This window comes from Coffea arabica, chromosome 7c (genome assembly GCF_036785885.1).
Source record: "Coffea arabica cultivar ET-39 chromosome 7c, Coffea Arabica ET-39 HiFi, whole genome shotgun sequence".
NCBI lineage: Eukaryota > Viridiplantae > Streptophyta > Magnoliopsida > Gentianales > Rubiaceae > Coffea > Coffea arabica.
In genome coordinates this window covers 1,473,779-1,497,715 of record NC_092322.1, presented here as the reverse complement: position 1 = coordinate 1,497,715, position 23,937 = coordinate 1,473,779, and the positions used below count along the sequence as shown (strand labels likewise).

Below are 23,937 nucleotides of genomic sequence, written 5' to 3'. Positions count from 1 at the left end.
GGGGATGTGAGCATTGTTTTTCATGTCACGTCAAACTGTTTTGATGGAGAAAATCATGCATTTGTTGTTAAATGGGGAGCCCTGTTTGCATGCATTTCATGCCCCCTTAATTGTTAAATGCTCGTCTGGAAACGTACCCTGGGAAGCTGTATAATTGCATCACCATTTCATTCATTAAAGATTTTAAATCCCACCATTTCCTCTCTCTAATCTCTGGACTCGCATAGCACACACATACCTGTCTATGCCCTGATGGGAAGACCTCCCTGCTGTGATAAAGCAAATGTGAAAAGAGGCCCTTGGACGCCTGAGGAAGATGCAAAGATTCTTGCGTACGTATCTCGCCATGGCATTGGCAACTGGACTTTGGTTCCTCAGAAAGCAGGTAACTGTGCTTTCACGAACCCTTTTTTTTTTTTTTTCGAAATAGTCAACATTAACTGTCCGTATATTTACTGTGTTTGGATGAGTTTCATTTCAAAGGGCTCAACAGATGTGGGAAGAGTTGTAGGCTCAGATGGACAAATTATCTGCGGCCTGACCTAAAGCATGACAATTTCACGCCTGAAGAAGAAGAATGCATTCTTGAACTCCACAGAACTATAGGTAGCAGGCAAGTTTCCATCTTTTTAAATTGCGAGAAATGGAGAGCACGTTTGGCTGCTTCTGTTGCTAATTGTCGTGCAAAAATTTAGGCTTTGAAAACTCGATGTGAAGTAGGTCGAAATTTGTAAGAAACACAGGAAGGAATGATTTTTACTTCTCCACATAGATAACTGCCGACATCGCTGAAGAAGGCATTAAAAAGGCGTACGATATCTCACTTTGAAACCCAGTGCTTCCGTGTTGTAGGTGGTCTTGGATAGCAAAGCAGCTGCCTGGGAGAACTGACAACGATGTGAAGAACTACTGGAACACCAAGCTGAAGAAAAAGCTCTTCAACATGGGCATAGATCCAGTAACACATAAGCCTTTCTCTCAGATTTTTACTGAGTTTGGAAAACTGGGTAATCTCCCGAGCACAATAAACCAGAATGCACTTCTTAACACTGAACCAAGAATAAAACCAGAACCCCTTTTACTTCCGCAGAAATTTCCCAATGCCAACAACCTCCAAATCATTGAGCAATATGGTCGGACCCTTTCTGGCAATTTTTTAGGTCAGGCAGCATCACAGTTACAAATCAACGGCCAAGAAACTTTAATTCTGCCACATTTACTCGGTGGAATCTCCACTTCAGCTTCATCTCCATCATCTTCGAGCAGCGTCATGAATTTTGGCTCCCAGTCTTTTCCTTGTGAACCACCTCAGCTTCAAAAATCACCCTCTTCTCCTTCTAATTGGAATGAAACAATCCTTGTTGACCCTTTTCCATCCACAGGCATAGAACAAAATGAAGAAGATTACAAAATCCGAGGGATTTCCTCACCGGATGATATTTCTTCGGCAGTGGTGCAGGAAGAGACGCCCCTGCATGCTGCTACCTGCATAATTGAAAACGAAGTAAATGACAAGGCTGGCGTGTCCTGTTATGGGCTAAAACCTGAACCAGAAGCAATGCGCTACATGGAATCTTCTTCATCTGCTGCTGATTCATTCTTGGAGTCCATTCTGGCTAGTGACAGCCAGCTGCGGCTGGAATTTCCTGAGCTTTTGGATGGATTCTGTGATTACTGACTCTGAAAATTTCCTAAAATGAAGAAGTTACTAGAATAAATGTTGACTTGCATCAGATGACCAAGGAACTCTGAGATTCCGTGGAATTAGTCGAGCGAGAGGGCAAATGTTTCAAAAGATCGCGCATTTCATGCACACTCCAATCGATCTCTTTTTGTAGTCTTTTCTAATCTCTTGGAATTTCGTGCATTCATTCATCGAAACAAAGGCTGCTACAATTTTCCCACGTAATTAATTCCCTTCCAGTTCCAGACTCGAGAAGCACCTATGGTTCCATCTCCTGATAGGTTTACATCACAAGCCATCCTTTTCATGACGTTCGCTTGAAGTAAAATGGAGTATGTAATAAGACCACTTGATTTAATTAATATCACCATAAATCAACGAATTCTCCACCAACCAAGGACTCGATACATAATTTGAGCTTGATGTGGTACCCGAAGCCGAAGGGACTACCTACATACACCGCACATGCATGCGAACGAAACCAAACAAGGCTGCCCTAAGCCTTGCTACTCGTCAATGACAAACTCCAACCGCACTGCCAACCGTAAGATGGAAAGACAAAATAAGCCTCGTGCATAAAACCGTTTTCATAGTTTAAGATAGATAGGTTATATAATAGTTGTCGTCTCTGAAAATAAATAAATAAATAAAAATCGTTTTCGTAGTTAACAAGAATAATGTCAAAAAAAAAATTCTTATCATAATATAATAAGTCCCATCTACAGGAGGGAAAAAAAAAGAGAGAGAGAGACACACACACACACACAACCAAAGAGAGATATTGTGTGTGGATAAGCCAAAGTCCATTGATAAATCCATGAGTACATTGCAGAGATCATCCTATTCATTTCGCCGACAAGGATCATCAGGCCGCATTTGGGACAACAGGCTTGCCGGGCGAGAGATAAAGGTGGGTTGTGAGCCGGAGGCTAATGGGACTGATCATGAAAAGGTTCAACAGAACAGATCCATCCACAACCACATTGATGGTAGCTCACGCCCTGCCCTTTTCGCCGATATGACGGCCGCACCCAAAGCAAATAAGGTTCGAAAGTTTTCTATTGGTGCCATCTTCGGCTCATGCGCGCGGCCTTCTGGTGCATCCTAGCACTTCTTCTTCTTCTTTTTTTTTTTTTTTTCCCTAAATTATTAGTGCTTGTCCTAAATGGAATATCTCAGCATTCAATCTTTTTTCTGAATCATTTACAGGAATGATAGGTTGATTTTCCAGATTCCTACTAACCCCTTATCCTTCTCTGTTATTCGGTGCATGGTTGAATTCTTGCTCGTTGTCAAATGAATCTCCCATCTTATCTGGGTTACCAATCAGCCATATGTTGATTTTTCCCCGTCATTAAGACTTTCTTTTCTGCATTTTCCTCCAAATTAGTCACATCACCACGCTCTTGGTGATGCATGTAACACCAAGATGGGGAGTCGGTTTTGCCATGCCGGTTTACTGTTGTCATGTTTTCCGTTCATTCAAGAGCAATTTAGTCGATAAGGAGCATTATTATGTCATAAACAACAATATAGCGCATAGCCGGAGATCAGATTCTTCTTCTGCCTGAATTTTCTTCTAATCTTTTCTCCGATTCACCCGCATTAGGTCATCGCAATTGAAACCAAGAAGCCACCAATTATTTTCCGGTTCTGCAACAAGTCATGCTTGGCCTGTAATTAGCTAAACCATCAAATTTTTCTCCACCATTTGATGATCCCTAAAGCTTTATTCAAGACAGGGCGCCAAAAATTCATTTCGTCTTGGCTACATAGCACATAACCAGTAAATGATAGCCTTGAAGCAATTTGGAATATTCTGGATAACAGTACTAATCATGAATCGACAACAGCTTTTACGTTAACCAAAATTTGATGAATTCTTTTCTTATTCACTGCATTCGAATTTATGCTTTATCTGTACACTCAAATCAGTAACCTGTTCAAATGATAGCCTTGAGGGCTGTAAAGCTGGCTCAGGGTGTGGTTCTTCCCCTCACTAAATTGCAGCTTTGGTTGGCTCTGTTAAGTCAGACGCTCAGTTGGTTGTAATTACTATAACAGATTTTATTTAACCGTATGCAACATAATATACGCTCAGGTAAATCATCAGCCTTGTTACCCTGCATCAAGTTTTCACAATTTTAAGAATGTCAGCTGTGGACCCAAAGAGCACATTCTGGCTTGCAAAGGATTGTAGAGGCTACCTGAATTGTTAGACCAAAATCAAAAACACACTGCTTCAGTCTGTCATGAAATGCTTCAAAACCCTTTCTTGCAATGTAGCTAAACCTGTGTATGTCCAAATCAATCTCAAAGTAGTTTGCTCCCTGAAACAATTTGCAAAGCCAATTACTTCAGTTAGAATACATGGATGACTTGCATTGTACTTTCCTTAGTAGCTGCTCTGCGACTAAAATGTTTTTATTTAGTATGAGCGAAAGCATCAAGACGGAGCAAAAGAGTCAACAGCTTTTTTTTTTTTTAACAGCAAGAGGATCACGAATTGAAATTTTATAAAATAAATAATTGTTTAACACCTAAAAAGGAGACCATTAGGATAATCTATGTTAAATCTGTAAAGACATGCTAAATGGAACAGTACAGTAGATCCAAATTCTTCTAGGACCAGAATATGAATTGCATTGTCTAGGAAGCAGAACAACAAGATGACTGTATCAAGTGTCATAGAGCTTTTTAAGATAATCCTTACCAAGTAGAATTCATGTTGAGGACGTGAAAGAACAGGCTTTTCATTGTAGGTGATCATGAGCTTCTTTTCAGCCACACCCAAGTTAAGATCTTCCATGTTCACCAGTCGGCCCAAAATCTTCAATCTTTCCCTAAATGGCGCATTTGTGTCCAGAGGAAAGCTTTTGATTTTCTCAACTTCACCATCAATTATCCTCTATACCACCAAAGACCAATTAACAAGAAGATCAGGTTCTTTATTTTTGGTATAACAAATGGAATGATCAGCAAAAACAATCAATTTCTAGACAAAAGGAATCATTAGAACTGCCAAATGGTTGCCATACTCAAAGAAATAAATGGCAAAAACCAGCTGCGCGAAGCTAAGTTCATCCAACTTACCCTGATATTTTCTTGGAATTGAACTGGAAGTTCCTTCGAGTAATTCTCAGAAATCTTGAAGTAGAAAACCAAATTCATGCCTTCTCCATCACATTCACTTGAAAAAATAGTTGCAGGGTACAGTGGTATCTGCGAAAGTTCAAATTAAAAAGGCAGAGAAATGTCAGACTGAGATAATATTCCATGCCAACTCAAAACACTTCCTTCCACACAAATAGGAAAAGTAAAACCACAGTTATACAGAATAAGAATGCGTATGGAAATTCCGAGCAGCCAACATTTACTTCAATATTCCAATTTGCAGAGAACTACTTCAACAACCACAAGTACAAAGGAAATACATACCTGAAGATTTACAACAAGAATTGGAGGAACTTCCCCAGCTGAATCAATTGAAGGAAGTTCCACAAAACGTGCAATATGATCAATTTTCCGTGGAGACAAAAATACATCGACACCAAAAGGATGAAATGCTGCATAGTTTGCAGCGTATTCTTTCTTTTTATCCCTGTGAAAGAATTAGGTCAGGCAGACACATCAACTAACCACAATAGATATACCAGAATAAAGGAGCTGAAATCGGTTAAGAAATCCAAAGTTTGTTAGACCTTGCAATCAAAGTTACCATACTTGTGCAAGTTCAGTTATCTGGAATGTTAAATTGTTGAGTCTCAAAATCAAGTGCTCTTACCTCATAAAATTCTGTCCACGAACTCTAAAAGTATTGGGAGCAACCTCTGACCAGCATTCGGAAATTCTTTTCTCAGCTGTGCAATGCGGGACCTGAGAACCAGCTAAAGGTCTTTGAACAGTAGCCCTTGGCGACACTGAAATGATAAAGTGGAAATTAGGCTTACTAAGTCAAACAAGACCACTTACAAAGCAACAAAGCATACAGGAGCCGTGTTGGGAGAGGTGGATTTGCTCATCATTTTACAACCTACCGAGGATTCTTAGTAAATTTTTTCCTGTAGGGAAATAGACAGTGACAGTGCTAACTCCTGACTAAGGATGAGAAAGTGTTGACAATAATACTTACATAAAGCAGAACTAGCTTGTCCTTCTCGGCGTTTAAATGAAAGCTTAAAAGATGATCTTTTCTTGAAATTTGTTGAATGAGGGGCTAATGACTTTGCGGTCTTCTCTTCTCGGGAGGTAGAACAAACAAGGCAAGGCAGACAGTTATGAGCTTGAGGTCCACAATTGTGCAACTTTGCCGTTTCACTTTTTACAGCACTTCTATCCACGGAATGAGAAGAGACTATATCAAAATGAGCTTGATCATTTGCCTGCTCCTGGTGATCATCAGCTTGCAGCTGAGCATTGTTCATATTCCCTTCTCGAGCAGAATCTTCTTTAGCCGTATGAGCTTCCAAGTTGCTGGATGATGGTCCACTTGGCTTCACTTCAGGATCAGAGGGATAAGCCACGTTAAAATGCCTGTTGTCAGAATATCTTGGAGTAACAACGTCTGACGAGGATCCACTTTCAATTTGAGACATATCTGCAGCTCAGGGAAGTCATACACAACAGAAATTAGAAATCCAACAGGTTGATTGCTGGAAAACTAGAAATCACACCGTCAAATTGATACTCAATTCCAAAAACGTTCAAGGAAATTACCATCTTGAACACTATAAAAATCATCATCACCATCAGAATCAATCACTGTGTCTGGATCAAACCAAGCCTCAGATTTTCCTGCCAAGCGCAGAAGGACCAAAATAAGCACATGCAAAGTACAACACTCAGAACTTGAGAAGGGAAATAGAGAAGGTCAGTTAACAGACAATAAACAGCGAAAAGCGACTGCATATCAGCAAGTCCTTTTTACAATGTAGAAGACCATTATACCCGAATAATGATCAGGAGAACTAAAGATAACCTAAAAGTCCAAAAAAGGGAGAGGGGGGGGGGGGAGATAATGCTATGTGAAGATATATTAAATAGTTGCTCAGCAGAACGCTATGCTTTCAATATCCAGTTCCTCATCAATCCAGGACAAGATTAGCTAAAGTAGCCCAATGCATAGAAGCAAGGCAGATTAATGTCGATAATCTTGTCTTTCACCAGCCCCAGCTCCAATTCAAAGAAAGAAAAAGACACGCAGCTACTACCGACCATGATTCTGACTTCACACAATGTGAAGGGAAAAAAAGAAAAAGAAAAAGGGGAAATAGATTTGGTACCTTGGTATGTGGGATTGCGGTGAGGAAGATCCGTAGAATGAGAAGGTTCAACCTTGCTGAGCTTGTTTGAAAGAGATTGAGTCTTGGTTCTTCTCCTTGGCCTCCCAATCCGACGACCCTTTCTTCTAAGATTCAATCCACCCACTACACACTTGCTGGGTTTGGATACGCAAGCTCCCATTCTGTAATCTGTCCGGAGAGACAACCGATCAACAAAAAATGGAAACCAGGACAATACCCTTCCCACTTCCCACCCCTCTATCTATTAAGTAGAAATTATCTCTGACCATATACGTGCTAGATACTTACTACTAGTTCCGTATTTTCTCAATTCCTGTACCAAACACTGAAGGGTAAATTTTTATTTTTTTGAAGGAACTGAAGTTCAGGTAAAGTGAAACAAGAACTCGTTAATTTTGGGGACAAGCCGACAACTTTATAATGATCATCATAGTCCCATAGTTGTCTGATACAAATACACTTGTACCAGTAGGGCCTAATTATTAATTAAGCCAGATTTTTGGTCAACGAATTCGAAGGACATGGAAGACTGGGGTGGCTAGCATGGCAATAAGCGCACGCAGCTTCTTCCAGGCTGGCGGAGTAGGGTTCCGGCTCCCATTTTTGTTACTGCCATTGCCACGTGGATGCAGTTGAAAACGGACACCACACTGCACTACACATTGGTTAAGACGTAAAGATCACGCGCAGATGGATTTACGGACATATTCGCCCTGGACACGGCAGCCGTCCAATGCGCGTAAAGGTGTCCTCATACTGGTGGAGAGCGTGAGGTGAGGAAAGGGTAAGAGAGTATAGTGGGAACAGGAACTGCGTGACGCGTCGATTGACGGATTGAGTTGTTTTCACTTTCCACGACTATAAATTTGATTGATGTTGAACTCTCTGTTGTGTTTTGCGTTGTTGTGGTCCGTCCTTCCCTTTAGGAATAGGGTACGAAGGCTTGAATGGGTTAGGATTCTTTTTTTGGTAACTCGTAACATGTTTCAATTTGAGTAGCTGGAATACGCCGCAACCTCACACGACGACGCATCTCAAATGAGCCATGAGGACGAGGATTCAAATTTAGGGTAAGATTCAAATTTAAAATAAAAAATGAGTGTTAAAAGTTCGATTATCACTAATCTACTTTACTCTAGCGGAATCAGGGGTTAGGATTTTGCTTGTGCGTGTGATGAACTATGAAAACTTGGCCTTTTTTTTTTCTTTCTAAATATATAGTTCTTTCTAAATATTAATATTATTATGACACACAGAGAAAAAAAAAACTTGATAAAAGGTTTGCGAGCGAAATTGGAATGCTAACTAATTCATTTTGTAACTTCCAAAACTTTCATTGTTGTGTCAATCAGAGATCAATATTGATAATTGCCACTTTTGCATCTAATGATAATGCAAAATATATTAAAAAAATAAAATAAAAAGAGGGTTGGTTTGTCGGCATAGCCGTTAGGGTGGTTTGTCTCAAGACCATCATGCTGTTTTGTGGTGGGTTTTGGAGGCGTGGTTCGTTGGTGCTGTCAATTCTAACGCTTTGGGCAGTAAATTTTGGAGGCGTGGATAAAATTGGAGTATTTAGTTGCAATTTTGCGGGCACAACAGCCAGGTTCAAGCGTTTAATTCTTACAGTTGACAAATAAATGAATCCTGGGGGGGCCACACCACCAAATGGTAAAAATGGACTGTCCTTATTATTCAATCACAGAGATTAATCAGGACGGGTCACTATTGTTAAATATTAGTGGCAGTAATTGATTAAAGGCGTTGTTGGGTGTTCGACGATTCCTACGCCTTCAACGACGGTTGAGAAGAGGAGATACCCAGGGCCCAGGCCCATTATCGTTCGTAGGGGCGCCCAAATGATAAGGGCTGTGTTTGGATCCCCAAATATTTCAAAAACTGCATTTGTAGTCCAAAAACACGGAAGGAAACTAACAAACATCTACAGTGTACATTTTAGAAAACGACACCGTTTTATAATTTCTGTCTCGTCTCTGTTTTTGTGTCCCAAAAACTGAACGCTTGTCAGTATTCAGTAGTCGAAAGAGCACTTTCCTCTTCTCTCGCTCTCTTTGCCCAAGCTTCACCTCTCCTCCATTATTGCTCTGGAACAATCGCAGAACCCACATTCAACTTGAGCCGAGCTTCTCCCTGTAGACGGCATCGATTGTACGGCTAATGCAAGCCACCTACGGTAGGTGAAGAGATATCCTCCAGTAAGATTGCTATTGCCGAAGCTGCACTATTTCCGCCATTGTTGCCTTCGAACAACCTGTGTTTGGACATTCAACTTGCGGCGAGGTTGTCCGACCATTGCGGCTCCAGATCTACGGCAAAATCAAATCACTTGAGGCACATTCTTCTAGCGTGTTAAACGGTCGTCTCAGCTCATCAGGTTAGTACTACCAGAATGAGTTCTCGACAGTATGTTTTGCATTTGAAGTCTATTTTTTAGCAATGATACAACAAGTCTATTTTCAAGTATGTTTTGATAGGCCGATTTTGATGTGTCGAGACCTTCATATCATCCCTGTATTAGCATTCTGCCCAAACCCCCAAATCTCAGCTGATTTGTCTAAGCTGGTTCAAAAACCCCAAAATCTGAAAGTCTGTGCGTTGGTATGTTAATTGATAAGCCTCTGTGAAATTTTTTGTGGTATGAACATACAGTTGTCTCCAGTGTGTCTTCAGCTTCAGACGGTTATCAATTGGCAATGGTTATGCTTCCTGTTTGGGTTTAATTGCAGAAAATGTCTACCAGTTGCAATTGATTATCCAGTTGCAATTTTTATTAGGCTAATAATCTCTTATATCACTGGGTTTAGACCTGTTGTGGCCGACACTTTGCCAAAACTGTTATTGCAGGGAGGTACTAATCATTCTTATATGCACTAGCTTTTGATATAGTGTCGCAGTCCTGTCTTTTTGGCCATTTACCACGCCAGGTCCGTATATTCTCCACCATGGAAGTACTTCATTTCTAGCAATAAAATTCAAATTAGTGCTTGTGGTACAGCTATTTCAAATTAGTGCCTGTTGTACAACTATATCCATTAGTATCTGTTCCTCTGTACGTGCACCTTCTATAATTTCTATGAATTAAGAGTTGGAAAGTAGTTATCAAATAAAATTGTTGGTTGAGCTTGCATCTGCCTTCATTTCAAAAGCTTCCGCTTGGGTCTCTTCTTTTAAATAGATGGTAATATGTGTTATAACCCATAACACTGGTATTTAATATGGCTTTTGGACACTGTTAAGAGTCTTATGGCCCTGAAGTTCAATTGTTTTCCGCAGCTTAAATAGCCTCATACTAGTATTTTTATGTATTAAGTTTAGCTCAGATTTCTACGGTCAACCTTCTTCGCTTTGAGGTGAACCATTTAGGTGATACTTTTTAGAAGCCTACTTCAACTACATGCCCCCTGTTACTCGACGTGCTTGGAAGGGTATGAACTACTTCCACGCTCAGGGTCTTTATTAGATTATATGAGTATTTATTCATTGTTGGATAATGCTAACTTCTCTCGCTGTCCAGCTTTTCAAAAAAGTAGGCGCCTAGGCAGTTATTCTTCGAAGTCAGCTTGTGGAGAGAACGATTTGCAGCTGTGCATCACCAACTACTTCAAGGTAAAGCTGTTTAAGCCATGCAAACTGGTTGAATGCCATATATTAGAAAGAAACTATGCCATGCAAACTGTTTAAGCTAAAAAATTTCCTTTGCCATGCATTGTTTCCATCCTAAAGAATAAAAAGATGAGTCGACCACGAGCAAAGTATTCCCAGCGTAATTCTTTCACTGAACAACACGAAATTGCATTTGCCCAACATCTATTGAGTATGCATAGGAAGGGAGAAATAACCCCTAACAATATCGGGAGTCATGTCATCCCCGAAGTCATGGCTACGCTTAACGCTACCTTTGGCACTTTCTTTCCCAAAAACACCATCAGATCGAAGTACTACGCCCTGCAGAGCCAAACCAGACTGTATATTTCATTCAAGAGACGAGGTACTGGTATGGGTTGGGACTCTTCGAAGTACACATTCATGATGGATGATGGCCGCTGGGCTGATCTACTCTAGGTTGGCTAACTTGTACTTATATAAAGGTTTCATTTCGGTTATTTTTCTAGTCTGTAGACTTGACTATGTGACCAGGCTGTGCAATTACTCGACGTACTCTATTCCGATATTTTGCTTATCAGTACATCAAATCTGTTTGACAGTTTTTCATTTCAATTTCCTTTCGATAATTTGCTGACTGACGACCAAAGCAATATAGCCTCACAGAAAAGAACTGTCTTGGGTGTTTTATGCATTATCTAATGCTTGTTTTGATGTATTTTTTGAAGGTGAACAGCGACTTCACAAGGTTTTATAATAGATCATGCTATGTATTTCATTTGCTTGAGGAAGTCTTCATGAACCAAGGCGCTATAGGGGACTACAGTGGGGCACATGAAGAATCGCCCCTCAACATCGATGAGGAGTTGGAAATGGAGAATGCTGCGAGAAGTGCTAAGCCCTCGGATGTTGTTAACGTTGGTTCATCGGGTGAAGATGTTAAGTTACCCTCGGCTAGGAAAGGGAAAGGAAAAGGGAAAGCGAAAGTGACTAAGGAGAAAAAAAAGCGCAAATCGGGAGACATGTCAGAGGATTCATTCTTCTCAGGTTCTTCGAGGGAATTCCAACAGTATATGCGTGTGCTAGACAGCATTGACACAAAATTGAGTGGTAAAAAGGGAGATAGCATGATTGGTTCGGTCTGTTCACCGTCGAAGACTACACATCGCCCTGTGGATGTTGATTCTGAGCTAAAGGCCGCGTTGGCACAGCTCCTCGCCTTGAATCTAGACATATATGTGCATTTGGGCGTTGCTGATATTTTGCGAGATTCTTCAGAGCGGGCGATCTGGAATACTTGCACTACTGATACTGCTCGTCTTGCATTTGTGAGGCGCAGAGGGTTCTTACCCCCCGAGTAGATCGAGACCAGTCCAGTTTTATTGTAGTTACGCTTATTAGAGCTTGTTAATTTCCTATGTTTTCCTCCCTGCTCTGCCATTTGAGTATTGAGTTGGCAGTAGGTTTGGTATGAGTATGACTATGCCTTAACTTTAGTAGCAATGATGCCGTTGTATCGGAAAACTGTTTTTCATTATTTTTTTCCTTTTTTTTTCCGCACATGCTTGTATGAAACAATTGTTTATTAGATTTTTATGTTGCCTTTAATTGTCCAAAATTATTAGTGTCGCATTTAACTTATGGAAGTTAAGTGCTTTGGTTATAGTTACAGCTGTTCGAGTTTTAAACTTTTCTATGTACGCAGGGATTAAGCTTGTTACGTTTATTTCCATAACTTTAATATGCTTATTGGTGCATTTTTGTAATATCTCCTATCATATGCAGGATGTTAGGTGTCCTGTGTATCCATCCTGTGTGTACACAGCAATCCATCTTTAAACTGGCCGTGTTTCAAAGTGTAGAAGCCACTTTACTGTACTTCATTGATTAGCTACCTTATGTTGTTAACTCATATCCCATTACTATGCTGTCTTATGGTTGCATGTAGTTCTAATTTGATGGAAATATAAGATCGAGATTGGAAATATATTGCACTTATATAGAAAATGTCTATCTGCTTGCATGCATGGGAATTATTGGGTGTAATCCATATGCACTATGAGTCTAGAGGCCAAATCTTCTACATTCATTAGTGTTTCCAGTTTATTTTTTGTAAAACTGTATTCGATTGATATTGCATTTCCATGTGGATGCAGGTTGGCTATTTTCTGGAGCTCTAGCAACAGTACGTCTCTGCAAACACTAGTCTGGACATCATTCTCAATGGTTATCTCAATTGATGGATAACGAGCTGCACGTTCAGGGCGGACAATTAGACGATGAGATGGATGATCTTGACCTCGACAACATACTCATGGAGGTCATTCTCATGGGAATGGTTTTCTTTGACCCCAGACTGAATCGTGTTTCAAGAAGGAGAAGAATCCGAGATAGTGCACTCTCTGGCAGGGATTATGTACTTGAGGTGCTAAATGGCCATCCGGATCGAATTATTGAGAATATGCGCCTCTCTGTGCCCCTGTTCCTACACTTGTGTGACATCTTGGTTGACCGGGGGTACTGGCACGCATATCTTTCTCAGAGGGTTGGGATTCATGAATCCGTTGCCCTAACTCTAATGTGCTTGAGCCATGATAAGTGTCATCGGGTTTTAGCCGAGCGTTTCCAATATTCCACAGAGACAATTGATCGGCATGTAAGAAGAGTTCTGCGAGCATTGGTGCGACTCGATCGTGAATTTGTTAGGCCGAGGGATGTTGGTGAGACACATCCCCGAATTTTGAACAACGGACTGTTTTACCCGTGGTTCAAGGTAAATACACAAACACCCAATTCTTGGTAGGACTATGAAGTTCGTATCTAATCTTTCTGGTAATTTGTCTTGATAATTTTTTCATATATATGAATAGAACATTGTATTCATGCTAAAACATCCATATGAATAGTTTATTAGCTGATACTGCCATGACTTTGAGTAATTTGCCTCAAAATTCATAGGATTGCGTCGGTGCCTTAGATGGAACCCACATCTCAGCTTGGTGTCGAACAGAGATAAGCGAGCGGTACAGAAATAGGCACGGTGGGCTGTCTCAAAATGTGCTTGCAGCTTGTGATCATGACATGCGTTTTGTTTATGTTCGAGTCGGTTGGGAGGGCAGTGCACACGACGCCAGAATCCTTCAGGAAACACTACACCATCCAAATTCAGGATTTCCAATGCCACCTCTAGGTATGCTTTTCTTTTATATAAAGGTTTGTAGTAAAACAAGTGATTTTCATATGTGAGACTTGCATAGATTAATAGACTCTTTAGCATTGCTTGAAGGTTTGTTTAGTTATAAAGTTTGAAATATGCTGACATGGATTTGGGGCTCTCACATGTTAGGAAAATATTATATGGTGGATGCTGCCTACACTAACATGCCCGGGTTCATGGCACCGTTTAGGGCAGCGAGGGGCACGCAGCATGAGCGGGCCGCTAAAGCTTTATTCAACCGACGACACGCTTCTGTTAGAAATATTATTGAACGAAGTTTTGGGGTTCTTAAGAAACGGTTCCCGATACTGAAGGGTCCAATGCAGAACTATCTCATAACAACTCAGAACAATATCGTGCTTGCATGTTGTACTCTCCACAACTTCATGAGAGATTATGCGCCTAACGATGAGTACTTCGATGAAGAAGCTGCCCTCGGAGCCCAACTAGATCTCCAGGAGGGAGGGAATGAAATCCATGAAGCCCAACCCATCGATATGTCGCAACAGGGTATACAGAACTGGAACGAAAATCGGCGGGCAATTGCAGTTCATATGTATGTGAATCGGCACGGTGCTTAAAGAAGCTTATGTCTAGCGTGTAGTACTACTATGTAGAAACTTTGCTTACTTCCTATAATTTGACAACCAAACAATTTGTCATGTTATCTTATTTGTATTTACAAAGGTTAACCTTTGGGGAGGTACTAATCGGATGGCCTAGTTCAAGCTGTGGCACCTTTAATCAAGCCTAAACTTAATATGCAGCTTTTTATGTGCCTATACCATGTCTTATTCAATAGCTTGTAGTTATACATGGCGTTGAGACCAGAATTGGTTGTATCTTGTGTATATTTATTCCAGCTAAGGTGCAAATCATGGTTCGAATATGTGCAATAGCTTTCCAGTCGATCCTAAATTATTTCAACAAGTCGAGTCCAAATTTTTCCATCCCAACTTCTTTCGGGAAGGAGAGCGTATGGAATGTAGATGACGAGATTTTACAAGGGCATCAAATTTCTGCTCAAGTAAATCGAGGCCTTGGTAGTTTATTTGCTACCGGCCCTGAAGTCTAGTCAAATGGCACATAAATGAGCCATTGTGTAGTGTATTTATTTGTAATGAGCTTTGATGTATTAAATTCCAGGTCAGTAAAATTTTGTAGCATAGCTTTCACAAGGTTCTAATTTTGACACGAATTCTTATGCAATTTTGATTAGCCATTGAAGTAAAAAAAAAAAAAAAAGGTGTTTTTGAAATACAGGTCAATCCAAACGCAAATTTTTTCAAATACATGGAGTTTTTCAATCCAAGCGACTATACTTGTTTTTCAAAAACTGCTACAGTAGAGTTTTTGAAATACAGCTCCAAAAACAGAGAATCCAAACGCAGCCAAGATTAAGGGGCACCAAAATTTCTGGGTGAAACGAAAAACTAAATAAGAAAGGATAGGTTTGACCAAAAAAAAAAAAAGAAAAGGATAGGAAAAAAAAAAAAAAAAAAGGAGTGACTGACAAGTGACTAGTGACTAGTGACGAGTGAATAGCGAGTAATCCATTCCGGCCAGCGCCAAAATCCTGCGGGTTTTAGTACAGCTGACAGCGGTAGTCGCAGATGCAGCAGCGGTGGTGGTGGTCTTGAGAGATGGCGGCCTTAAGTTTTGGTCACCTGGCAACAGCAACACCTCCATTCCTCTCTCCTCTCCGCCTCAACATCAATACACCGTGCTTCCATCTTGGTTGCAGTGATTTCCCGTTCACAGCCAGCATACGCCGCAACTCATGCCTTATCACCCTCTCTTACTCCAACAGTAGCTGCCTTCCTTCGTTTTCCGCACTTGATCGATCTGTTTCTTCCATTTTTACGTAATTATTGCTGGCTTTTTTTTTTTGACAATTATGTATTGAAAGCTAATAAGTACTATTGAACCTTTGTTTTTCTGGTGTTGTTAGAATCTAAAAGTCGACTCCAAATTGAGAAGGAAAGAGAGTTTCTTGAACAATACGGTCTCAATCCTGACGAGTTTTTAGCCCATTCATCTCCACAGGTCCCTTTTTTTTCTTTTTATTCCTTCTCCCCCGCCCCGCCCCGCCCCCCCCCCCCCCCCTTCCCCCAAACAAAGAAAAAAGTTTTGTACTTGTCCCCGTAAGTTTTGTCTCACAACCTTCATAACAGCCCCGTTAAAGTTTCTAGGTTCTGACGTGTGGTTTCCTGGTTTTATAGAGGAAGAGGAGAAAAGGGCAGGCAAAGACGGGAGAAAACGCAAGGCAGGAAATCACAGAGGAACCCAAGCGTCCAAGGGAAACCCATAAATTGCTTCAGGTATTTACAATTTTTTATTTGTACGCCGAAGTACTTATTTGTAGCAAGTATGGCTTGAGCAGATATGGATGTGCAAAGTTGCACTATTGAATATCAGCTAATTGCATTGCTTCGATAACTTAACAAAAGACCAGAACCAGTTCCTGGTTGATGATATTCGTCTACTCATAAAGTTCACAATTCTAACTTTAATTGCGGCTTTTTGTTTCTGTCTCCTGAACATATGCGATACGCAGATTAAGTGTTAGATGCTATGAAGTTCATTTTCTATGTACAGTTAACTCCTTACCAAAATGCACTAAATTCTTTGCTCCTATTATTCTTTTTTGTCAAGTAATTTGTAAATGGGAAAATGAATTATTTCCTGGAAAAGGTTAACAAATATGATGCTTATATATATGTTATGCTGCATGATAGACAATAATGTCTAACTTCAATCTTTTGGACCCTGAAAAAAGGTTGTCAATTGACACTTGTTTGAGAAACTACTGAAATGTTTGAGATTTAAATACAAGTGCTTCTTTTTATTATTATTTTCTATTTCTTTGGCATGTTATGCCCTTCTCCACCCTTAGAAGAAGTATGGTTCAATTTACAAATCATGTTCTTGAAATTAGGTGCTTAGGCATAGTCATCCGTATTTGAAATCTTATACAAACTTCATTGGTTACTAGGTGCTTGCAGGAAAAGCTCGAAGGAAAAAATTACTTTCACCGAAAGGCATGGATGTACGCCCAATGATGGAAGTGGTGAAGGCTGCTGCATTTGCCATTTTACAGGTGCTTGTTTCATTATCATGGATTCTGTTCAAATTTTGGAATCCTTGTAGTCTTTCAAATCTGTGAATGCTACTGTTGTTAACAGAATAATGTTGTAAACAAATTGTTCTTTCTTCTTCTTCAGGCGGCTGGTGGTAGCCCTGCATCTCTACGGCCTGGTCGTTGGTTAGATTTATACAGTGGTACAGGATCTGTTGGCATTGAAGCTATCAGTAGAGGATGCTCAGAGGTTATCATTAGAGCCAGTAACACTTACTTTAATTATTAATATGAAAGCTGACAATTAACTCTATAGCATTACATTATTTTCTTCTCTTTTAGCTAGTAATTAACATCTGCATGAAGATGCAGCATTATGCTGGTACTTTAAGCAGTTAGATTTTAACTTCGTACACCATCTTTCAGTTAGATTGTTTTACAGTGTGTTCCGCAACCTATTGCTATTTCCTGTACTCTTCACTCTTCCCTTTATTCTCTTTTCAAATCCCAGGCCCATTTTGTTGAGATGGATCCTTGGGTTGTCTCAGATGTTCTACGGCCAAATTTACAGTGGACTGGTTTCCTTGATGTATCAACCATACATCCTGTCCGTGTGGAGGATTTCTTGGAAAGGGCAGAACAATTTGCTGGTATGCTGTTTTCTGGATTCACAGAATTGAAAATCTAGTTGTCATGCTGATTGAACTTTTTTCTCTATACTACCTTCCAGATCTTATCCTTTTTAAATTATTATTAATTTGGCCTTCTGCATATCGTATAGAATAGAGTTCATGCTTTTGGACTCCTTTAAATAAGATCTTTATCTTCTATATGTGCATATATTAGAAGCCTTAGCAATGAAGGTTCGTTTGATGTACACCTAAAAGACTTGTTTGTATATGTAGTCAGAAGCTTTGAGTCTCTCAATTACGGTCAGCTTCATCAAACCTCATTTTTTCCTGTTTTTCTTTACATGAGAAGATTATTATTACCTTCTGGAACTTTACGATTAGATTTTTTTTTCAGGTAAACGCGCTCCATTTGATTATATAAGTGTTACACCTCCATATATGGCAGTAGATTATGGGGTATTGATGAACCAAATTTCAAGTTCATCCATAATTGGAGAGGACACATTTATTGTAAGTTAATCGCATACAAAAAGTAAGTTTTGTCCCTCAGTGGTTTGATTGATTAATATCTAACAGAATGCCTACTCTTTTGTAGGTAGTTGAATACCCTTTGAAAACTGACATGCTTGATTCATGTGGTTGCCTCACTAAGGTATTTCAGATAAGCTTTGGTTGATTAATTTTTCCTGATTAATAAGAACCATCTCACCTAAAAACTCAACTAATCTGAGATGAGGCTATTCTAATGATTTATAAACTCCTATACTCTCCCTTAGGCCTGCCTGCACTAGTCTCTTTTTAGTCAGCTGAACACCTAAAAATACTTATCATGTATCGGCTAGAACCTTTGCATGCTTCTTCACGCTATGCTTTTTTCTTCTAAACTGCCTCATCCATATGTTAGCTACTATGTTAATTAATAACGGGTTTACCTTAAACGATCACAAATTGTAGATAGCTGATCGGAGGTTTGGTCGGACACATCTTGCTATATACGGACCAAATTGGGCGCAAAAGAGGAGAAAGTCAGCCAGCTTACTTATGGGTTTATCATAAAGATGGAAGTAGGTTTTGTGGCTGGATTATTATATTTTTGTGCTAAAGACCACGTAGTCTGATATTTTTTAGGAGTGACATGTCGTGTTAGCTGTAAATTAATCTGACCATTTGATTTGTTCCATCTCAACTCTCCTTTCCGATGTAGATAAAACAAAGAGATGTTAATGAAATGCTACTAGTAAACTAAACTTGGTAATCTTTGTAGTTCAGCCTTCTTGTATAATCAAAATCTCTAACGTCAATTCAGACAAGAACTTGGATATTTTCTATGACACTGTTATTTCAGTTCAATGATACGATAGTGTTTGGAATGCACATTATTTACACCTTATTTACACACACTGACTTGTTTGCTTGCATCATTTAACACATTTATCAATCACCTTTTTATGTCACATACATCACATCAAAAAAGTGCTACTGTATTTTTTTCACAAAATTATCTCAAATAATTTACTATCCAAACAATGATCTGATAGACCCTGTCATGCACTGCTCAGATTTTGTAGGCAATTCCTTGGATGAACTTCAAAAACTTGAGGTGGCATTGTCTTTTGAAAACGGAGTTTGGACCATTCTTTCTGATACCTTGAGTTACATTGGAGAAATCCTTTCTTTATGTTATTCCAAGATGATAAGGATAAAAAGTTCCAAGTCTCTGCGTGAATCATGAAAGAACTACCCAACAACCAAATTGTGAAATTTCATACTACCGAGCAGCTTTAGACTGTCGTTTGTGTTTTACGATCGTAGATTCTTATAATTCAATGGCAACATGTTGTCTTTAAGCTTAAAGCAGAGCAACTTTAGACTTTTGCGTCATTTGTGTTTTACGCTCGTAGATTCTTGTCGTAATTCAGTGGCAATATTATTATCTTTACGCTTCAAGCACATGGTGCAATCAAATAATCATTGCCATCTTCTTCTCGGTATCAATTCTTTCCAGAATCCTGAGGATGGGCTCTTAACTCCCATTTCTCCTTTCCAGTTCATGATAGGTGAAGGCCTGATACATTTATACGTCTATTTTATGCAATAAACTCTTTTAACCACGATGGTCCGCAAAACTGCGATATTCACATTAATTCTAGAAATCAGGCACGAGATTCTTTATCTTTTTTTTTTTCGCTTCCATGCATCATTTTCTTGGTTCTTTTGAAATTCAGGACTATGTAAGCATTAAGGGGAGTAGGGAGGTAGTGAGGTCCCATTTGGCTGCTGCATGAAAATGTGCGCACCAAAGTAAAGATTTCCGAGGTGGACCAATATATTTAAAGCAAATCGATGCAGCAAACCTTTGGACATTGCAACAAGCTACAGCAGTGTTTTGCTGCTGGAATTTCAATGGTATTTAACATAAAATTCACTAGCCTAAAAAGATATGTAGCACATAATCTAAAGTTCAGTACCGTATATTCTTTTTGTTTTTGTTACGGCTTTATGTTTGGAGAGACCTGTCTTAAGACAAAAGTTTCCTCACATTTTTAACTTACAAATTAGAGCCCCGCCGTAAGAGGATCGTGTATATATATATATATATATATATGTATGTATGTATTTATACTCGCCTTGCCTTGCTCTGCTCCACTCGGACCACCCCAACCTATTTTCCCTTTCTGGTGCTCGAGTTTGTCTTATAGCCCCGACTAGAAATCCTTTGTCATAAAATCGACATGGTTGGATTCCTTCTTTCTGGTAACAAACTATCTGGCAGGGTACAGATTGTATAGGATTGAAAAGTTATAAAAATGCGTGGCAGTGGTAGGGCTTTGCGGGCTACAGCTGGAGCTGTTGTGTTTGCTGCTGTCTTACTCTTATGGTTCTTGTTATTTAGCATAGTAGCCAACAATGCCTCTGATAAGGCAGCAACAAGAATTTCATCGACCAGAAACCTTAGCATTTTAACGCTGATAGCAAGTAGAAGCCGTTATCTTCCTCGGCGTCCTCCTAAGTACACTTCTGTGAGCAAGAGAAGAGTGCCTGATGGACCTGATCCCATCCATAACAGGTATCAAATTCTATATGCAGCTCTTACCTAACATAATATGCAGCTCTTAATTCCCTTGTCAACCTCTTTATTGGCTGTGCAAGAAGTTATAGGGTTTGTTGACTGACTCAAGTGTTGTAAACCTTCTGACCTTACCGCATGCCCAAATAACATATAATAATTTGAAGTTGATGCTTATTTCCTGAAGTGCTATATTTATATGATAATTTTGGTTGATATTTGGGGGAATCAGAAACCTCGAACAAGTGTGATTGTATGGTTGTCTAATCACCTTCAATATGATCTGTGAAATGATTTGAGGCCGATCTTTTTAAGTTTATGTTCAACTCCTCCATGCAAAATTATACGAGGTGGTCTCGGTTACTCCTTGTCTATCTGATCTTTTATGCTCCGTCTCTTTAGGAGAGCCAGAAGTTCCCGACTACCACCTAGTTGAGCAAAAACGTCAAAAAGTTTAAGAAGATTCAGAAATCCCTTTGGCTTAGTCGTGGAAGAAAATGCCTTTCTGCGACACTGCGTTCCATCTTTGCTGTTGATTTAGGATATTTTCAAATTGAAGTTAGACGTGTTGGGCAGCCTCAACTCACATCATTGTTGTATGATGTATAATACTGAGAATTGGAAAGAAGTGGATGAAGGCATGCTGAAGTTTCGCTGTAGTCATATATATATGAGCAAAAATTTCTTGGGAATGCTGCTGTTTGAGAATATTTTTTTCTGTTTTAGAGCATCCTAATCAGTGTGTGTATTCACACAAGCTTCTCCAGCACATGGTACTTTTAAACTAGATGGATTGTGAAAGACTTCAGAAGGGTATTCTCATGCCTCAACTTCAGGAAGGATTGACAGATTCTCCTCCGCAAAAAACATTGCGGGAGAAATGAAGCATATTTCAAGAAAGGTGTCATAGGACAATGTGTTTGTGTAGCAGGCATGCATCATGCATGGATTGAAGGGTGATTTGTCTTTTGCTTTTCGATTGGATTGGCTTTCTTTTGTTTTTAAGTGGCTCGTGTTCCCCAAATAAAGCATTTGCACCCTGCTCGGGTTAAAGCGCTAAAAAGTGCTCTTTTCTGGATAAACAAAAAAATTTCTTTTTTTTTTTTTGCCGTAATCGTGTGATATGATGGTTCCTAGATCAGCCAATTAATGCACCATTTCCGTCTGTTGTACATGAAAGCTTTTTTAGGTGAAGCATAGTGTAAATTTGTTGATGAGTGCTGAGAGATTTGTCCAGTGGGGAATGAGGTAAAAAAAAAAGGGTTACGTATATGGTGAAACATGTTATAGCTCCATTGGATTTTCTTGATATTGCACATAACAACTTTATTAGCGGACGCTATTTTATTTACCAGAGTCTCTCTCGACAGTGAAAACAAAGCAACTCCCCCTGCCCTTCTCTTTTCTCCCTTTTTTTTTGCTTTCTTCAACTTTCTTTGCTTCTTTTTCGGTTCTTGATTTTGATTGTTTCAAGAAGTAAAGACCGGTCTAAAGTGACTGAGATTCAAATTAGGAGGCCTTTTTGTTGGCTCATGCTCGTGCGTTTGATTGAGAGACAGAATCCTATTTCCTGCCTTCTCTACAAACACTAACTTGCTACCATTGAACAATCAAAGGGCATTCCGAAATCAAAGGCCACCAGTAGTTAATTAACTTGCAAATTGAATATATATATATATATATATATATATATATATATATATATATATAAATGATTATTCTCAGTCTCGAAGCAGACACTAAATAAACCCAAAGTAAACCATCCACACCAAATATTACTGAATTTCCAATTTTACCAGATCAAGTGGTCCAATGAATTCTTTAAACAGAAACTTAACGCTGGAAAAATTTTGGTATCAAGTCTTTAACTTTTTTTTTTTTTTAGTAAATCTTACGTGCACTGACAGTAGTATATACACTATCACCGTTAGATTTCTGACGTGTTCAAAATTTAAATTTAGAATACGCTGACAATGTATGCACTATCTGTATAGAAAAGATTAATTATTTTTTTTTTTTATGATTTGTGATTCGTTGTGAATTGTGATGCCTCCTTTTTGAGCAAAGTTTTTGGAGACGCTCGCTGATATCTCCACCAACTCGGCTAAGATGTAGTGCAAAACCGGAACACACACAAGCAAAGCATGCTCTCGAGTACATACCAGAAAGATGGTAAAGGCCCCCAAAGGCAAAGGGCAAAGGGCCACTTTCCTCGTGGGCTCATTGCCACGAACAATTGCAGAAAGAGACACGCCGATGCTGCCAAAAAGTAACCGCAATCCTGCTTTTGATGTAATACTAGTAACTGTTTTCCTACGTCTTTAGGGCTCTAAGGCTGGCTGGCCTCCCGCAATCATCGAATGTCCCAATACTTTTATAACTACACTGGTGCAGAAATGGCGCTTTTAGCTGTGCTGCCCCCGCCATTGGTTTCCCGGCCTTGCTATTACCAGCATTGAAGCGAGTTTTTTGAACTATCAAACAAGCATTTTTTAAATTAAATAAAATTTCGTTTCAGTTGGCAATATTACTCGCCATGGCCGCTACCGAATCTTTGACATACTGCCTGGGAAAAGTTAGAACATCGATCCTTGATTGAACCAATACCCTCCATAATTAAATAAATGAATCGAATTCATGAATTTTGACCATCATGCTTTGCTAGAAATTTTCTGTGTTCACCATCAAGGCTACAAGGCTCTACTAAAATTTCTGTGCTCACTATCAAGGTCAGAAGGCTCTACTATCATAGTATCCATTTTGCCCGCTACCCAAAAACTTTTCAAGGCCCTGCATTTGGGATGTGCAAACATCAAGAAAAGTTGCAGAACATGTTAACATAGTTGACATTTTTGTATCTTGACAGCCGGCTAGAGTCTGAGTTACTAATGGAAATGAATCCAAAAATCCAGGGTAGTCCTTTTGCCTGCCTAGTGGTAGGGCAATTCCCACCTCGCAGATAGAAAAGGATAAGGAAACTAAGAGAACTGGAAATCTGCCATGAAACTAAATCAGAACGATGAACTGGCAAACTTACAAAAGTTGTGGTCTCTTCGCAGTTTATACGTCAGATTTAACAGGTACATGATCGGAACTAAGCAACATACCAGATTTAACAGTCTTTCAACCTCTCATTACCTAAACCCATGAATATAATGTACAAAAAACTCAAACAGGCAAAAGAGTAAAAGCTACAACCCAGCATAGGAGGATAATACTATTGCTACAAACAAAGATTATAAATACCACAGAAGGACATACATCCACATTCACAAATCTAATGAACGAGAGAATTACCAAGGCTGTATGAAATCAAGTACAGCAACACAGG

At 39.5% G+C, this 23,937-nt stretch overlaps 4 protein-coding genes across 9 annotated transcripts; 3 read left to right on the top strand and 1 right to left on the bottom strand.

Moving 5' to 3' along the window:
* Window positions 1-111: 111 nt before the first annotated feature.
* Window positions 112-1,904, top strand: LOC113700204 (transcription factor MYB35). Its single transcript, XM_027220722.2, has 3 exons — window positions 112-385; window positions 484-613; window positions 853-1,904. Exons 1-3 carry the CDS (start codon window positions 253-255, stop codon window positions 1,676-1,678), a joined length of 1,089 nt encoding a protein of 362 aa, XP_027076523.1. The 5' UTR covers window positions 112-252; the 3' UTR covers window positions 1,679-1,904.
* Window positions 1,905-3,538: 1,634 nt separating this feature from the next.
* On the bottom strand, window positions 3,539-7,414 carry LOC113700203 (uncharacterized). 2 transcript variants are annotated; one of them, XM_027220721.2, is made up of 10 exons: window positions 7,276-7,414; window positions 6,967-7,155; window positions 6,401-6,478; window positions 5,817-6,281; window positions 5,469-5,604; window positions 5,123-5,285; window positions 4,778-4,906; window positions 4,398-4,592; window positions 3,892-4,014; window positions 3,539-3,807 (listed from the first exon to the last, which is right to left on the bottom strand). In XM_027220721.2, exons 2-10 carry the CDS (start codon window positions 7,145-7,147, stop codon window positions 3,715-3,717), a joined length of 1,563 nt encoding a protein of 520 aa, XP_027076522.1. In that variant the 5' UTR covers window positions 7,148-7,155; window positions 7,276-7,414; the 3' UTR covers window positions 3,539-3,714. The 2 variants fall into 2 exon arrangements, with proteins under 2 accessions (XP_027076522.1, XP_027076521.1); XM_027220720.2 differs by lacking the exon at window positions 7,276-7,414 and having other exon boundaries at window positions 6,967-7,238.
* A 5,436-nt stretch (window positions 7,415-12,850) lies between these two features.
* Window positions 12,851-14,409, top strand: LOC113698842 (uncharacterized). Its single transcript, XM_027218789.2, has 3 exons — window positions 12,851-13,384; window positions 13,570-13,801; window positions 13,958-14,409. The coding sequence occupies exons 1-3, from the start codon at window positions 12,851-12,853 to the stop codon at window positions 14,407-14,409; spliced, it is 1,218 nt and encodes a 405-aa protein (XP_027074590.2).
* Window positions 14,410-15,346: 937 nt separating this feature from the next.
* Window positions 15,347-19,478, top strand: LOC113698010 (uncharacterized). 5 transcript variants are annotated; one of them, XM_072057702.1, is made up of 11 exons: window positions 15,349-15,637; window positions 15,780-15,874; window positions 16,051-16,149; window positions 16,824-16,928; window positions 17,053-17,157; window positions 17,419-17,557; window positions 17,813-17,839; window positions 17,934-18,049; window positions 18,135-18,191; window positions 18,494-18,603; window positions 19,099-19,300. In XM_072057702.1, exons 1-10 carry the CDS (start codon window positions 15,472-15,474, stop codon window positions 18,593-18,595), a joined length of 1,011 nt encoding a protein of 336 aa, XP_071913803.1. In that variant the 5' UTR covers window positions 15,349-15,471; the 3' UTR covers window positions 18,596-18,603; window positions 19,099-19,300. The 5 variants fall into 5 exon arrangements, with proteins under 5 accessions (XP_071913804.1, XP_071913803.1, XP_027073472.1 ...); XM_072057703.1 differs by lacking the exon at window positions 18,494-18,603 and having other exon boundaries at window positions 15,347-15,637; window positions 19,099-19,478; XM_027217671.2 differs by lacking the exon at window positions 19,099-19,300 and having other exon boundaries at window positions 18,494-18,807.
* The last annotated feature ends 4,459 nt before the right edge of the window (window positions 19,479-23,937 follow it).